Raw genomic sequence first — 18,145 nt, forward strand, 5'->3', positions numbered from 1 at the left:
CCCCAAAACAGCTGGGTGGGAAAGCCTACCCCTTCCCACCTCAGCACAGATCCATTCACCTCAAAGGTTCTTGGCAGAAAGAGTCCACCTCGTCTTTCTCCCTCCCCCTAAATCAGCACTTGCACAAATCATTAAAGCATCTTAATGAAGAATTTGTTCACTGTGTCAACTTGCAGAGGGAGAGAGAGAAGGTGCGTCTCCAGAAGTAGATGTAGATTTTGTGATAAATGTTCTCTTAAGAATTTTGGACATTTTTTTGAGTAGTGTTGATTTTCCTGGAAATGACCATCATAACTTGATGTTAAAAGGCATTGCCATAATATTTCTTTGTTGGGGGGAAAAATGAGTGTTTAAAATATGTATGTTTTAAAGTGCCTTGAAACATGTCCTACGTCTCCTCCTGGTTCAGGCTGTTCTCAAAGTCCCTCTATGCAAAACTCCACAGATCCCTGCACATGCTTGAAGTCATTTATTTTGTTCTATTTTAGATTCCTTCAAAATAAAGTAAAAGCAAAACATGATGTTAAGCAATAGCAGTCTAATGTACAGAAATGTGCTTCTGTGAGCTTCCAGGAAAGAAGGTATCTATTGCTTCTAAAAATGGAGAGACAATTCCAACAAGCATTTTTGCCATGTCCAATTGTAACAAAATTTGAAATACTTAACTTTTAACTTAGGTCCATTTTAAAGGCTGCTACCTTTTAGCTTTATCTAGTTTTATTAAACTTTACTGCAATTGATTACAATAGCTTGTAATAGCTGGGGGTGTCTGTGGCTGCAACATCTGAGTGTTCAAATTTTCTTCCGCAAGAGGGCAGTGCAGTTCCTTCCTACATTTTTTGTTTTACTAGATTTTTAAGCACTTCTGTTTTATTCCGTTTTAACAGAGCAGGATCCTCACTGCAGGCGGGGGCAGGGGAACGTCTCGCTCCCATTCATGTGGGGAGCTGTTTGTGCAAAAAGAACCTACACTTGAGGAAACAAAAATGTATAGTTTCTGTTTGTAGATCCGATACAAACAGATGAGTTTGGAAACGTGGTGGCAAAAATATTAGCTAACAGAGAGAGTGAAACAAAAGAAAGCCTTGAATCAGTTTCTGCTCCTGAGCTGATGAGCATATTATCTGAAATGGATGCGCAGCTGGCCACGGAATCTCCCTTTCTCAGCCTGAAGGCCTTTGCCCCTCTTTGGTGAACTTTGTGGGATCCTGAAGCTGCTCAGAGGCACTGAGATTCCCTAGAAAGTTGTATTATTTGGCTGTTTGATACATAGTCCGCCCTATCTCAAAGGTTCAAGATAGGCAGTTCTGCTGCCGATTGATGAGAAAAGCAGCAACAGCTTGACATGGCATCCTCCTGCACCTTTTAACAGCACCTTGATCTGCATGGAGGCATTTGATCTGCAGGGCAGAGCAGGGCAGGTGTTGGTGATGGGGTGAGAAGATAGAATCCAGCCTCCTTAGCCAGGGATGGAGGTTCTCAGGCATGGGGGACAGTTGCAGTCCTCCAAGCCTCTCTGCCTGGTCTTTGGGAGCCTCCCTAGACTTCCCTAGTCACCAGCCCTGCTTTGCCCTGTCCTGAAGTAGTTTTGTCAGACTGGAATGTGTCCTTGATCTCTTATAATGCCTCTTTCTTGCCTGGATGGTTGACAGAAAGAGAGTGGTGTGTGTGTGTGTGTGTTTGTGTGTGTGTGTTTGTTTGTGTGTGTGTGTGTGTAAAAGCTAGCGTACTGTACAAAGGTTACATCCACATTCCTTCCTCTTTTCCCTCCGGCCCTGCCTACCACTTGCATGTGGCCCCTTGGAAGTTGCCTAGAAAGGAATGTAGACCCTGGGCTGATAAATGCCTCCCCTCCTCTGCTCTTGTTAGCCCTACACACAGAGGACATGAATGAATCTGGCTGTTATATGGCATTGAAGATGGAAATATAGTGAGAGCAAATGAAAGCTGGGGAGAGAGAGGAGGTGGGGAGAGGATAGCAAAGGATGCTTCGGTGTGACACACAGCCCCAGTCCTCCTCTGTTTGAAACTGCCTCCTTGGCTGCATCAGGAAATCTTGTCTGGCTTTCTTTTGCATCAGGGTGAGAAGCAGAGTGGGAGCTGCATCTGTGCATCTCTTTTGCAGGGGACTAAAGAGAAGCTCCAGCCTGGCTTCTTTTAGCTGGCACAAAGTCTGCCCTGTTCCATTTGCTTTGATCCATCAGTGCCGGCGACCACCACCACGTTCCTTTTTAAAAAAATTATTCTGGGGACAAAAGTGGGCACCAAAGCTCCTGCCCTCTTGTGAGGCACACACTGTGTGCCCCCCTGCTTTGAATAGAGACTTTCAACCAGGATTGGGGGGAGTTACGCAGAGATTTATGTAACAGATGTTTCCCGGAGTGGAAGACACCCTTTCGAAGCACCCGCTCTCTGATGTTGGAATTTGCCGTCGGGATTTGTGGCAATGATGGAGGTTGGCTGTTTGAGCGCAGCTCGGAGGCACGACCACTGAGCAGCCGCTAAATGTCTCTGTGTAACTACCATGCTGTATTTTCAGCTCGTCATTATGGCCGGGACTGTCCTGCTCGCCTACTACTTTGAGTGCACAGACACTTTCCAAGTACACGTCCAAGGCTTCTTTTGCCAAGATGGAGATCTGATGAAACCTTACCCGGGAACGGAGGATGAAAGCTTCATACCCCCTCTCGTCCTCTACTGTGTGCTGGCCGCGACCCCAACAGCAATTGTAAGTAGATCCTATAAAATTGGAAACCATCACTTTTTCGTTCTGGTTTGTGGCAGGGAAAGAAAAAAGGCTGGGAGGGCTTGTTCTCTACTCTGACCAAAGTCTAATTCTAATTGGAACCAAGTCAGTTCTAATTGATGGGGATTTGGCTGGGAAGAGGCTAAAGCTGGGCCAATTAATACGATCCACAATGGTCATTAATTACCCCCATTTATCACCTCCACTCAGTTACATGTTTAAGACAAAGCTCGGTACCCTGTGATGCCTAAACAAGGGCAACAGCCGTGTGTATCTCATTTGACAGATGATTGCAAATGTTTGGTTGGAGCAAAGCACCAGGGTGTAAATTATTGACACTGAAGTCACTCGTAGAACACTGGATTTGAATGAAACAGAGTAAGAGAGAAGGCGGAGTGCATGAGAGTCTAAATGGACTGCTAGATGCAAAGCAGGTTGCTTTAATAAGAATTTCCAGCTGCTGAATGAGTTTGGAGAAAGGCTCTGCTCTTTTCACACATCAGATTTCAGTTTTAGCTATTCTTCTCTCACAAAACATTTAAAACCCGCCGCAAACCCAGGAAAGCCGTTCTCAAGGAGCGAGAACACTGGAAGTGCTCTTATTACACTCTTTTCACTGCAAAGACTGGCTCTTTTGTGCTTTAAAATCAAACAGAACCAGCCGCTAGCTTAATTAAAAACCAGGTCAAAATGAGTTGCCACAGGCAGACTTGTCTCATTTTCTCTCCTCACCCACCCCCACAACTGACTTCCCCCCTACTTCTTCACATAAGGGAAGCTGGACTTTTTTCTTCTGTTTCACTCTCGCTCTAATCCTCCTGCCATGCACTTTAGTCACTCTCAGCATTTTGCCCAGCAAAGTTCATAATCTTTCTATATGGCTGGATAAGAGGTTTGTTTACACCGGTGCCTTTATCAAACATTCCCTTCCTTTCCTATTAGCTCATTGCAAATGTGACCCCATAGCAGAACTTGCAGAGGAGGCCTTTTCACAAAAAGGCTTTTGCACCAAACCTGGACAGGGTATATTAAAAGCACCCAATTAGTCCCCACATACATCCACTTAGGGGAGGGGTAGCCAACATCGTGCCCTCCATATCTTATTAAATCCCCACCTCCCATCATTCCTGACTATTGGCCATGCTGTCTGGAGCCAGTGGGAACTGGGGTCCAATAACATTGGGAGAGCATCATGTTGGCTCCATCTGGTTTAGGGTAAACGGGCATATAGAATCATAGAATTGTAGGGTTGGTGCTGCAGAAACACACTCACCACATTGCATGTGTATATATTAGGTATGTATACAATGTATGCAGGTATGTAGCTGGGTTGTCATGATGATGGCCACAGCATGCAAGGGGTCCCCTGCTCCCCCTGCCCCCAGTACAGAACTATATACATTTCTGCACAGGGAACTACTCCCTTCATCTAAATCAGGGTTTCCCAAACTTTGGGTCTCCAGCTACAACTCCTCACATCCCTAGCTAGCAGGACCAGTGGTCAGGGATGATGGAAATTGTAGTCCAAAAACAGCTGGAGACCCAAGTTTGGGAAATCCTGGTCTAAATGAAAGGGGGAAGCATGTGCAGGAAGGAGCCTTGTGCGTACTTCAGAGGACGTGTCTTAAGTTCTGGAACAATTGCCTGCAAATCCCAAGGCCACAAACGGCAGGGTCCAAATTCAAGTGAAGCCATGGGAGCAGAGAGGGGAATCCGTGCAGGCGTTTTGTCTGCTTTTAAAAAAACGAAAATAAAATTATCCATCCCACATGCCTTTTATCAATGCAGGAGAGGAAACAGCCAGAGGCAAGCAGAGTTTTGTCTGTAAAATGGCATGCATGGAAAGCCTTGTGCACTTCCTGCCCCTGCCCCTCTCTTCCTGCTCCTCCAATAAAATTTGTAGCCTTCCCTTCTACAAGGGTCTGGAATCCTTTTTTTAAAGTTTTAGGGCTGGATTCCTTTCTGGACAACCATCTGTGAGTCACATGCCACTGGTGGGTGGGCGGAGCCAGAAGCAAAAGTGGGCGGAGCATGTAATGTAAATTTAACCTTTGCACAGTAGGCTCCTTTTCTACATCTCTCTATTCACTACCCAGGCAAGCAAGAGGAAGCATCAGAGTTGGAGGACAAGTTCCAGCCAGACAAAAGCACTTTAGGATACAAAGCAGGGCCAGGGAGGGCTATGTGGCTTGAGGTGCCCTAGCCCTGCCCCACTGAATGACTGCATCAAATTAAAAACATAAACTAGGAAGTACTTGACTCCCATGCCTCATCCTTTTTAGCCTTAATTCTTTTGTGCGCATAAGGAGATCTACAAGGTCTTGCTAGACAAGGGTTCATTGGATTAGCATACGCTCCAGCATACCACTGATCACATTTGGGATGCTCATTTTTGGTCCAGAGCTCTGGGACAAGCCAGTTGACTCGCATCAGAGCACTGGATCAAAAAACCCCAGGCCATTCCATTATGTCCCCACTCAAATCAGGATGGTTGAGGGGTATGCAGAAGGAACACTCACACAGACTCTCCACAAACGTTAAGGGACCACACCGTCCCACTGCATTCCACAGGTTATGTGCAGCACAAACCTATACACATTCAGAAGTATGTTCCACTGAGTTCAGTGGGGCTTACTCCTAAGTAAGTGGCCTAGAATTGCAGCCTCCAAGAAGAAATCTTCATTCATGCGCTTCATTAGCTCCTTGGAGGAAGGCTTGGGGTATAAAAATGATAAACCAACACCCTTCTAACTGCTGGCCACTCACTTATCTTTAGGAGGCGGAGAACTGCCATTCTGGTGTTTGGCAGCATGCTACCGAATAAGGGCAGATTGAATTCACCACAACAAATCCTCTTAGGCAAGCAGAGCCATTAGTCTTTGATTTGGATACACAAAACCAGAAGCAGTCTTGCTGGGAAAAGCCCAAAGAAGTGTGTTGATCATGGTTTGTGGGTTAATCTGAAGGGATTGAGTGTCTGCTGACCCCCTTCCTCTTAAGCGGGGGGGGGGGGGATCAGCCTCAGAATTACAAGGCTGGGACTGAGGGATAGAGAAAGGAGCCAACCTTCTCCTCAGAACAGCAAAAAACACTCTGCTTTCCCTGAGCAAAGTTGCTCCTCCATAGACCTGCTTTTAATGCGCTTCCCATACTCCTGCCAAGTTGACAGTGGTCAGTCGTGATATTGAAAGCCCAATGAGAAAAGCTTAATGTTAACAGTTATCACGCAGAATCTCCAACAGTTCCCTATGCTCTGGAGAATGAAGAAAAGAACAAAGAACTCTAGGATTGGGAGTCAGCAACCAGCGGTCTCCCAAGTCAAACCCAACCCTTTCAATGGTGCTAGATATCCCCACACCAGGTACCAGCCCTGTTGGGATCAGGTAGCGAAATTTCACAGAAAACACAGGACCACGGTCAAAACAATTTTGGTTAAGGATCTGGCCATGAAAAAATTAGGTCTTGGGGAATTAAGGTGGATGGTGCCCATTGGTTTGTTTGTTTTACATGTCAAGTGGAAGCTGAGTTCTGATCTTTACATCCAAAGAAAATGCAGCTTTGGCAATAGGTTTGGGTAACATGTCATTTCATCCTTGAACTCCAATAATAAACAGCCTTGGCTTCCATGACTGCAATATTTCCCTTCTGTGGTTTTCACCTGTCCCTACCCACCTCCTGTTCACAGATTTTTATTGGAGAGATATCCATGTACTTCATCAAGTCAACCAGAGAAAGCCTGATTGTCCAGGAGAAAACCATTTTGACAGGAGAATGCTGTTACCTGAATCCGTTACTTCGGAGAATTATTCGATTTATAGGTAAGCCATGATCAGTGCCTTGCGAATTAAAATACTGTAGTGACAGGCAGGGTGTTGAAACCATATCCCAAGAGATCTTAGTTGCATAGCTTCTGAGATTTTAGCAGATGTTGGCCACCACCCTTTTGAGTATATATTTCCAACCATGAGGCTAGAAGTTGCTTTTCTCCATCTCAAAGCAAAAGCTGAAGTTCTAAAAGCCGTTTAATTCTGCAGCCAGCATCACATTCCACTGCTTTTCTGCTCTGCATAATACAACCCCCTGTGTGTATCCCAATCGGCTGCTCATAATGCTTCCTGGGAAACAATGCTAATATCTATCAAATTTTCCCCTAAATAGTATTGCTGATACTTTATTAATTTTCATCTCAGGCATTTTTCTTCCTTTCCAAGTTTAATTTAATATTGATACCACAACTTTGCAACACTTAGCTCCAAGTAACACAGGGAATTCTGATGTGAATAAAGATCCTCTGTTATTTGCTCACCAGAGACTCTATAAAATTAATTGCTTAGAAACTGGTTTTAAAAAGAGAAATCCAGCTTCTGTTGCCGTTGAAGAGTATTTTGGTCTGTCACTTTCAATCAACATACTGTATTGTCCCGCATCTTTAAAAAAACTGGCTTGATATCTTGGTTTGTAGGTTGCCCTTAACCATGGTTTCCCAGTTCAGGAAACTGTGGCTGAACAACCCATACTAAAGCTGGGTGCAAAAGGTGGGCAGGGGCAAGGAGGGAGCATATCAATTCCAATTTGATAAACTGTGATTAGTTGGACTGAGTTATTACCGTACACCTTAACTGGGCCAAAGTGTATTTGCAACAATGTAAGTATAAGCATTAGATCAAAGTTCATCCCAGTTTAGTGAGCATGTAAAGTGGTCATTGGTAGAGCAGACATAGGTGAATGGCAAATGTGCTAATTCAGCGTTTCCCAAACATTTCTCCCCACAGACCACTTGAAATAGGGGTGTGTAAAAGCGTAGTAAAATTTGCATGTGTTGCTCCGCCTACTTTTCCTCTGGCTCTGCCCACCTTGGCAGGTTGCCCAAAAAGGAATGTGACCTAAGTTGAAAAGGGTTCCCTATCCCTGCTATGTAAGAATTGTATAAGAACTGGGTTTGCAAGCCCAATAACAACATTTAGCATGTATATTAAGACATATAAGCCACTGTTCCCAATTAGGGGTCCGGGGACCCCTGGGGGTCTGCAGAATGCACCCAGTGGGTCTGCAGCCCCATCCTTTGCCTCCCCCACAACTAATTTTTTTGCCATTTTTTGCATGGTAATATCTGATTTTTTAGTATACATTAAATCCTTTGCTTATTAGGGGCTACCCCACATTTTGTTCAGAAAATTGCTTTGCAGAGGTAGCTACCATAGAGTTATAATTTTCAAAAGTAGGGGGTCCTTGGCTTGGCTTTTGAAAAATAGGGGGTCCTCAGTAATCAGCTAATTGGGAACCGCTGATCTAAGCCATTCTGAGTAATTCACACCCATTATATCAGTCAACCTTATAAGAGCTCTGTAGGATAGGCCAGCTTGATCATCCCCATACTGCAGATGGAGACCGATACTGCAGGAATGGCAGCTTATGTAAGGCCCTCTTGCAAGTGTATGGTTCAGATGAGATTTGAACTCAGGCCATCTTGCCTCCCAGCTCACACTCATGATTGCTACTGCTTAAATCATTTCTTAGTCCCCTATTGGAATTTAAGGCACAGTCTGGGAGACTGCTGGGGGTAGGGCTGGGGGATGGAGTCCAGGTATCTTTAGGTTTTATTTTTAAAAAAAAAAATACCCTTGAACTTTAGAAAGCCTCTGGGTTGCATTGATGGAGTAATAATGTGCCATTAACAGAGACCAAGAGAACAGCCCTCAGCACCATTCTGCTGCTCCAGCACATTCTGCAATAAACCAATCAAATATTATCGCCTGTAGGACCAGTGGTAAAAGCGCTTAGGCTGAAATGCTTGTTTTGGCTATCATTTAGGTGCTTCTCAGCAGCCTTTGTTTTTAATTAGCGTTTGTCCCTAAGCGTTTCCTCTCCACCCCCACCCCCCATGGAACACTGGGTTGGTTAGAGTTTCTGAATCCTAGATTGACTTCCGTTGTAACATTTTTGCAGTTTGCATACATGTGTGCCGGCTTCTGCAGTGATTCCGTCATTGCTAGTTGCATACATCCAAAACCATTTCCTGTGTATGGGTCCTCGATGCCACCTGCCCAGAGATATGTGGGCAGACATGAATTGGAGTTCTTGGGAATGTTGAACAGTGAGAAAGAGCTGTTTCCCTGTTAATGTCAGTGAGCAGACTCAGAACTCAGATCGTTCGCAAAGCAGAAAAAGAGAGTGAAACACTTGGCTAACTTACATTTACAGTGGCACCTCGGGTTACATACGCTTCAGGTTACAGACTCCGCTAACCCAGAAATAGTGCTTCAGGTTAAGAACTTTGCTTCAGGATGAGAACAGAAATTGTGCTCCAGCGGTGCGGTGGTAGAAGGAGGCCCCATTAGCTAAAGTGGTGCTTCAGGTTAAGAACAGTTTCAGGTTAAGAACGGACCTCCATAACAAATTAAGTACTTAACCCGAGGTACCACTGTAATGAACTACTGGCTTGCATGAGTGTTACATCTCCCACTGAGCCATCTAGTCACTACAGTGGTACCTCGGGTTACGTACTTAATTCGTTCACAAGGTCTGTTCTTAACCTGAAACTGTTCTTAATCTGAAGCACCACTTTAGCTAATGGGACCTCCTCCTGCTGCTGCTGCTGCTGTGCCACCACTGCATGATTTCTGTTCTCATCCTGAAGCAAAGTTCTTAACCCGAGGTAATATTTCTGGGTTAGCGGCGTCTGTAACTTGAAGTGTATGTAACCTGAAGCGTATGTAACCCGAGGTACCACTGTACATAGGTAAGACTCTCTCCACACACAGAGTCAGGCAGGCAGTGAGGAGCGGAAGAGTAGATGAGCAGTTTCCACCCCCTCCTTTCTCAAAACATCAGATCAGGAGATTCTGCCAATGGGAGGGGTGAAATTATCAACCCCCACCACCAGGAGCCAGGAGCCGGGAGCCAAATCCTCTCCCCCTGTGTTCTCCAGGGGGGGGGGGCTCTTGGTCAGGCAGCTTCCACCCCTCCTTCTCATCTAGCCATGTGGTAGTGGCTGCTTACCTTTCGTCCCACTCTGGTAACATGGAAAGTCAGAAACACAGGTTGCCAAAAGCTTTGCCATGGTTATTCCTACGTCAGCCAGTCACTCCCACTTGCTTTTCATATCCCTGTATTACTAGAGCATCCAGGGATTGAGGAGCAGGACAGGATAAGGGAAGACTTGGCTTGGGGAAAAACCTTGGGGCAGATTTCTCTCCAGGCAATGAGTCCCACTAAGCACAACAGGTAATTCCGATCTTATTTGCTTTCGTTTTTCTCTTCCCACAGGAGTGTTTGCGTTTGGCCTTTTCGCCACCGACATATTTGTAAATGCTGGCCAGGTGGTGACAGGGAACTTGGCCCCCTATTTCCTGACTGTGTGTAAACCCAACTACACTGGGAGTGACTGCCGGGCTCACCTCCAGTTTGTGAACAATGGGAATGTCTGCACCGGTGACCAAGATGCGATTGAGAAGGCAAGGAGGTCCTTTCCATCGAAACATGCTGCTTTAAGCATTTATTCAGCCTTATATGCTACAGTAAGTACATATGAAGTTTCTGTGTTTTATGTCTTATGTTCTATCGCTTGCATTCTCTCACTTAGGAATGCTTTAAAGGTCCTGTTTCTAGGGCTGGGAAATATGTCAATATATCATCCAAAACTAGTCTGAAGTCCATTTCGTGATATCTGTTTCATAATTTTTGACCTGGCAATATATTGCAAATCATGCACGCGCTATGCAAAAATCATGATGTAGGGAAAACCGTGAATCTAGCCAGTGCATCTACATAGTTCCATTCTTATTTTAGACATCATGATAGATTGGTAGATTGCAATGTTTAGCTGGTGATATATCACAATATTGAAAACCAGAATTTGCCTGGCCCTACCTGTTACTTACTTAAAAGGGACGCGGGCGTTTCCGTGCACTGCTCTGGTTCACCAGAAGCAGCTTAGTCATGCTGGCCACATGACCCGGAAGCTCCCTCGGCCAATAAAGTGAGATGAGCGCCACAACCCCAGAGTCAGTCACGACGGGACCTAATGGTCAGTGGTCCCTTTACCTGTTACTTAAGACTCAAATGTACAGCCAAAGGATCACGCCATGCTTTTGCTGGACTGTACTTGAAGGTTATGCGACCACATTCTTTCTTCTGATTGGCTGGCTTTTTTGTAAACCGGGAGTTTTCCCTGTTTCGCAATGCACATTCTGCAGCCTGAAGTGGTCCAGTCTAGCAAGGAAGAGCTCCACTGCATGATTCTGCTTATTATACAAGCATATGAAGCCACCCTACTGAATCAGGGTAAGGTTCCACCTAGTCCACGTTCTGCTCCCTACCTGACCTGCTAGATGTTGCTAGAAAATCTTCAAGGCGAAAGCCCATCCACCTTACATGGCTGATCCACAGCACCTGGAATCTGGCGGCATACATCCTTGGGAAATGGATGTTCTGTTTGACCCTCATTGCTAATAGCCTATCTTACATGAGTTTACCCGATACTATTAAAAAGTCATCTAAGTTATTGTCTCTATCATTACATCCTAGTGTGCTGCAGTCCATAAACTGTGTGGCTTGGCTATCATTATGCTATGCTCACTATTGAAGATATACTGTCATTGGACCCTCTTAGTGATGACTCTCATCCCTTCCAGAGAAGAATCCCTCCCTTTCGCCATTCTTCATAGTAATAGACAGATTGTCCTTGGTTCACCTTATTCCCAAGAAGAAAAGATAGACCCCTTGATGCGGAAAGAGCACTTATCACACCAGGAATGGCAGGAATTGCGTGTGAGAAACTGATAATTTTCACTGAGCCATTAGAAAATAAAACTGCTGCCGCAGAGTTGGAATGTAGAATCTTTCTTTTTTAAATCTAGACAGATTTTCAAGGGGAGGTGGTTTTATTTTGATTATGCATTTTGTGGTTTTATATTTTGATTTTATTCTGTGAACCGCCCTGAGACCTGCGGGTATAGGGCAGTATATAAATTTGATGATGATGATGATGATTATACGCTAGTATAAATACAGATACACCTCTGTCATCTCTATCAAACTCCTTATGATAGACACACTGACCCATTGCGCCACATTTGTGCCAGCATAAGTCAAGTGGGATGCCATAGCTGAATATTACCCTATGACTAGAATTATGTAAAATATGCATATTTGTTCCATTCACACACAATTTACAGTACAGTCGTACCTTGGTTGTCAAACTTAATCCATTCTGGAAGTCCATTCGACTCCCGAAACCATTTGAAAACCAAGGCATGGCTTCCGATTGGCTGCAGGAGTTTCCTGCACTCAAGTGGAAGCCGCGTCGGATGTTTGGCTTCCGAAAAACGTTTGAAAACCAGAACACTTAATTCTGGGTTTTCGGCTTTTGGGAGCCAAAACATACAAGCACCAAGGTGTTCAAGAACCAAGGTATGACTGTACTGTTAATTATTTCTTAGTGCAAACGTCTGCCCAGCTTTGGATAGCTGTGTAATACCGACTTTTCGTTCTGATGAAGAATTCAGCAAACTAAAAAACAACTTTCAGATTCCTGCTTAGCAACAGGAGATGCTCTGCATCTCTCCTCTTTTGCCTCTCGCAATCTGTGTCCCCAGGGAAAGACTTGGGCCTAACCCTGCCCTCTGCATGTGTCTCATTATGTTACACATATGACACTTTGGAGGCATCTGTTGCTAATGACCTGCTGCTATTCTGGGAGGTGGAGTCTTCAAGAAGCCAAGCTGTGTTTTGGAAAGCATAAATCACTGGAGAGGTTTCCATTGTGTTCGCTCATTTTGCCCGTCACTTTTATTTTAGCACTGCTGTATCGTCCTACTTCTGTCACCCTTGTAATTACCCTCTCACAAATTAGTGTTTGTCTCCTAATTGCTTTTTTCCTTTATTTATTTTCTTTGCCGCCAGTGCTGTTGGAAATGATCTGCTGTGGCTTTATAAGTTTTGTTGGAGGGATGGCTCTGAGCACAAAGAAACATCTCACCCAGTAATTAAGCTTCCATTGTCTCCCGAGTTTGTTCGAAAGAGAGACAGAGAGAGAGAAAGCACTCTTGCAGGCACTCAGATTTTCTGTTATTTACTAAATTACATAAAATTAAAATGGTGGCTCTTACATGATGATAGTAGGATCAGTGACGAGTATGTACCTAGCTGTAGGGAAGACTGGTGATGTTAGAATCAGAATTGTAGAATCGGAAGGAACCCTGAGGGTCAACTTGTGGGATGTGATACATCGGTAGCAGTCAAATAGAACATTCTTTGTTTTCCTAGAGTGGACATGCAAGGGAATGTTTGGTCCAGCCAGTCAGAACTTCCTGTTTGCTCTTGGGCTGGGATGGGACATACTTCCTATTGCATGTGACTAGAGGTGGACATGACCTTACCAGTGCAGGTAACAAAAGCACAAGGCACGCAGCCCTCCTCCCTCTTTTCCATCTTCCTTTTGTCGTGTGAACTGCAGTGACTGCCAGTCTTCAGTCACTGGGATTATTCCCTCCATATGGGGTAGATCCAAATGTACATATTTGTAACTAAGTCTGCCTTCAGGGATCCAACTGTTAACTGAATGTGTGAGTAAACTTCTTTTATATACTTTACACAAGATTGTGGTGTGTATATTCTTTTAAGGGAACTTACCAGGAAGCTAATAGTGAGAGGCTTACACAAGCCTGCAACCAGTTATCCGCTGTGTGTTTAAAAGGAGAATGTAAAACTCTGCAAAGTTATATAACTTGCTAGTGCAAGTTAGGAAAGATATTAATAAACAATATATCCTCTCCTGCATCCCTGAAAATTCCCATACATCTAGCCCAACTCCCTGCAATGCAGCTGTCCCATATGGGGATCAAACCAGCAACCCTGCCATAATCAGCACCATGCTCTAACCAGCTGAGCTCTCTGTTGCTCACCTTTCCCAATCTTAAATTCAGTTCTCCATATTTCTGCATCCATTCGTGATTTTTATTTCAAGCATTTTTAATAAGCTTTTTACACCCTTTTTCATTTGGGATTTAATTCTGTAAGGCCAAAGAAAAGGGTGTACTTCCTAATGGCACTTAAATCTTTCATTTGAAACAACCAGGACTTGTAAGAAGTCCCACAATACTTTTCGTCAGAGGGGGTGTTAGGAAAAGTGATAGATTTGTTTGAGAAGTCCCACCTTCAGGCCTTGAGGGCCTTGGTGGCTCTTACAGAGGGAAGGCAGGCAGGCAGGCAGGCAAGATCTGCTCAGGAGAGCTAAAGAGGTCAGCTTCCTCTTGCAAGGTGCAAAGATGGAGGGAATCCAAATGAGCCCTTGAAAGTTCAGCTGTTGTGAAACAGCCCTGAGCAGGAGAGCAAAAACACAGTCGAGGGACAAAACACTCTCAGACAGTGTGACTACCTTTGATTTTGTTAGCTGCGCAGGCCATCAGTTCTCCTTGCACTGTTCAGAGAAACAGGACACTTTTGCTATGAAAATTGTGGTGTGTTTTTTTTAAAGTCCTGAGCAAGTTGGCTAGCATTTTAGCGCCTGTTTCACTAATCCACACATTTTTGCAAGCAGTTTTTCCTCCCGTCATGCGCAACAATTCCCTGTCTTTGTATGTATTTTGGCATCCTTGGGTTTTGAAGGGCAGAGGCCTTTCATATCAGGAAGTGAAAACCAGGTAGGTTCTCATCAAAATGCAAACAAGATCCAGTTGCTCCCCTATCCCTATCTGATACAAGTTGTCTCGGGTCTCTTAAGGCCGATCTGATTTGACTATGTTTCAGATGTACATCACGAGCACAATTAAGACGAAAAGCAGTCGACTCGCCAAGCCCGTCTTGTGCCTGGGGACTCTATGTGCTGCCTTCCTTACTGGGCTCAACCGAGTTTCTGAGTATCGAAACCACTGTTCGGACGTCATTGCAGGCTTCATCTTGGGAAGTGCGGTCGCTCTTTTCCTGGTAGGTGAATGGTTCTGGTTTATTTATTTTGCTATCCATTCCACATTGGAAAAGCCCCACTGTCATGGTGCCCCTATATTACGTTGCAAGGGACACAAGTGGCGCTGTGGTCTAAACGACCAAACCTCTTGGGCTTACCGATCGGAAGGTCGGCGGTTTGAATCCCCGCAACAGAGTGAGCTCCCATTGCTCTGTCCCAGCTCCTGCCAACCTAGCAGTTCGAAAGCAGCCAGTGCAAGTAGATAAATAGGTACCACTGTGGCAGGAAGGTAAATGGTGTTTCTGTGTGCTCTGGCTTCCGTCACTGTGTTCCATGGTGCCAGAAGCAGTTTAGCCATGCTGGCCACATGACCCGGAAAGCTGTCTGTGGACAAACGCCGGCTCCCTTGGCCTGAAAGCGAGATGAGCGCCACAACCCCATAGTCGCCTTTGACTGGACTTAACCGTCCAGGGGTCCTTTACCTTTAACCTTAGGCTGTGATTCATAATTCTTACCTTTCACAAGAGCTTGGAAGCAGCAAAAGAGCATTAAAGATGCAGACAAACACACCTGTCCCACAGAGGCAGGCCACAGGAATGCCATAGTTCCTGGTAGTAGCCAACTTGGGAAAAGGCTCTCATAGTGGCCCTACTAGAAACCAGCCTGGATGAGGAAGAGTAGTGTCACTTCAAAACAAGACGTTTAGCAACTGTGTCCTGCTAACTGAGGGTCTTCCATGATTGCTGTACTGATCTGGGTTCTCTTCTTCTCCCCCATCCCACAGGGAATATGCGTGGTTCATAATTTCAAAGGAACACATGGAGCTCCTTCTAAATCAAAGCCCGAAGAGCAACGAGGAATGCCCCTGATGGCATTTCCCAGAGTGGAAAGTCCTTTGGAGACATTGAGTGCACAGGTGCCGTCTATTCTGCCCTCTTGAACCTTTTATTCATTCGGGGTAATCTGGTTTGGTTAGCCGAGCCAGACTCCTGTTGCTTCCAAAACAGAATGCCATATAATGTTAAGGGAAATCGGTTCTTCTTTTCACTTGCTCCTTTGTAGCATTTGAGCCCCTACATCTCCCATCCCCCCCAAACAAATCACCATTACCACCTTCTCTTTGTTCCAGAGTGGTTGGGTGGTTGGGTGGTTTTCTGCTGTGTTTTTAACATCTTTGGTGTTAAAAATATTGCTAAAATGTTGAAAGGTAAAAAATAGTTTGGGCAATACCTTCATTTTAATTGGAGAAATCTTTCCAAAATTCTTCTCTGTGTTGTGAAATCCTGGAGAATGGGGCCGACTCCCTTCTGCCAATACCTGTTACGTTCCTCCAGAGAGGGAACAGACACATACCAGCTTGGAACTCTTCCTTCCTTCCTTCCTTCCTTCCTTCCTTCCTTCCTTCCTTCCTTCCTTCCTTCCTTCCTTTCTTTCTTTCTTTCTTCCCTCCCTCCCTCCCTCCCTCCCTCCCTCCCTCCCTTTCTCTCTCTCTCTCTCTCTCTCTCTCTCTCTCTCTCTCTCTCTCTCTCTCTCTCTCTCTCTCTCTTTCTTTCCTACTCCTTGGGCAGAACAATAAAAAAAAACCCTTTCCGCTGGCTGAGTGTTTGTGTGGATTAAGCAGTGGCTTCCCTCCTTCCGGCCTTGCCAGCCCCCACCTACAGATTAACGTTAGCCAGTGTGGTGTAGTGGTTAAGAGCGGTGGACTCGTAATCTGGTGAACCGGGTTCATGTCTCCGCTCCTCCACATGCAGCTGCTGGGTGACCTTGGGCTAGTCACACTTCTTTGAAGTCTCTCAGCCCCACTCACCTCACAGAGTGTTTGTTGTGGGGGAGGAAGGGAAAGGAGAATGTTAGCCGCTTTGAGACTCCTTAGGGCAGTGATAAAGCGGGATATCAAATCCAAACTCCTCCTCCTAGCATCAATCTGTAAATGCAAACCCTGTTTCCAACTCCTGAATGGGTGCTGGAATCGGTCCAGGATCTATTGGACCACCAAGCTTGGGCTTGACTGCTGGGCTTGGGCTCGACTGCTGGCACCAGATTTCCACCAAAATCTATGTCTCCTTCCCACTTTCCACTCCAAGCACTGTGCATCTATGGCCCCACTGCCTCTTTCAGTCCCACCAGGGCAGAAGCCAGAGTTAGGATTGCCCTTTAACCTAGGAAGCTGCCTCAGACCACATCAAGCCATTGGTCCATCCCATCCAGTCCTGTCTAAGCCAGGGGTCGCTTAGTACATTTGTACATGGGTACATTTTGGCCTGAGAGCTAGATCAGCCCTTTGGAAGTTACTTACCAGAGTTAGGGTGATCCATTTCCACAGTCACACAATCAATCAGTCAATAGCTGAACTGGGTTCCTCACAGTCACAAAAACAAATTAACTGAAAAAGCCTCAAAAACAAAAACGCAAAATAAACAGCAGAAACAAACGTGCCAAACTTAATCCGTTCCGGAGGTCAGTTTAACTTCCAAAATGTTTGAAAACCAAGGCGCAGCTTCTGATTGGTGCTGGCACCTCGGAAACAATAGCTGACAGCCACATTGGACATTTGGCTTCCGAAAAATGTTCGAAAACCAGAACACTTACTTCCGGGTTTTCGGTGTTTGGAAACCAAGGTGTTTGAGTACCAAGGCATTTGAGAACCAAAGTACCATTGTATCATGCATAATCTTTTGGATTGGTTTCGATTTATTTTGACTACCTAACTTGAGTCTTGACAATCCAGACCGCATTGTATTATACTAAAAAGTATTCTGTGCTTTGTGTCCCTTCTCTTTTTTCCCATAGAATCATTCTGCCTCTATGACTGAAGTAACCTGATCTGAAAGATGGCAAAAGAAGCTATTTTTTATCGCCCTCCGGTACACAATACTCCCACAACGACACACAGTTATACTAATTGTCAAAACTGTGATGACCAGTATTATGTTATGTCTAGTTAGAAGCCAATGTTTTGTACATTTTTGTATGAGGAAGTGATGTAGCTCACCCTGGAATCCCCCCCCTCCTTCCACTTTTTTGGTCAGCTTTAATATATTTATGCCAGAATTTAAGACAAAAGGGAGGAGGGGGGAACAAAAATTAAAACAAAAAAAAGCGAGAGACCTTTTCTTGTTTTAAAATGTGTTCTGAGGCACTACATCTTTGGGAATTGTTGATGTTTTGTGATATTTGTACACAGACCTTTTTCGGTTTTGTTTTATATACAATAAATTAAATGAGAATTATAATACTAATTCACTTTTAACATTTTGTTACCAGGGAAAATGCTTCCAGTAAATGAAAGGGGATAGTTTTGTTTATTGCTGGTGCAACTCTGTGGTACTTGAATGAAGTTACCCCAGAGTTTCCACAGCATGACCGGGATCTAAACCTTTAGGCTATTGATAATGAGAAATATGTATTTTCTGAGTCCTGATTCAGCATGGTAAGAACATGAGGACTAGCCTGCTGCAAAGTTTTACTCTTCCTGAATAAGTCCCATGGATGTG

The 18,145-nt window shown here is 44.8% G+C and overlaps 1 protein-coding gene across 2 annotated transcripts in view; it reads left to right on the forward strand.

The window, feature by feature from the left end:
* Nucleotides 1–17,884, forward strand: part of PLPPR1 (phospholipid phosphatase related 1) — a 46,591-nt gene extending 28,707 nt beyond the window's left edge. For both annotated transcript variants that reach the window (XM_081894675.1, XM_081894676.1), the window contains exons 2-7: nucleotides 2,540–2,728; nucleotides 6,432–6,564; nucleotides 10,013–10,263; nucleotides 14,495–14,671; nucleotides 15,436–15,567; nucleotides 17,442–17,884. In XM_081894675.1, coding sequence (XP_081750801.1) covers nucleotides 2,540–2,728; nucleotides 6,432–6,564; nucleotides 10,013–10,263; nucleotides 14,495–14,671; nucleotides 15,436–15,567; nucleotides 17,442–17,474 — 915 coding nt within the window. In that variant the 3' untranslated portion in view covers nucleotides 17,475–17,884. The remainder of the gene's footprint in view (nucleotides 1–2,539; nucleotides 2,729–6,431; nucleotides 6,565–10,012; nucleotides 10,264–14,494; nucleotides 14,672–15,435; nucleotides 15,568–17,441) is intronic.
* Nucleotides 17,885–18,145: the final 261 nt, after the last annotated feature.

Source organism: Podarcis melisellensis (assembly GCF_964234715.1).
Source record: "Podarcis melisellensis genome assembly, chromosome: 17".
In the NCBI taxonomy this organism is placed as follows: Eukaryota; Metazoa; Chordata; class Lepidosauria; order Squamata; family Lacertidae; genus Podarcis; species Podarcis melisellensis.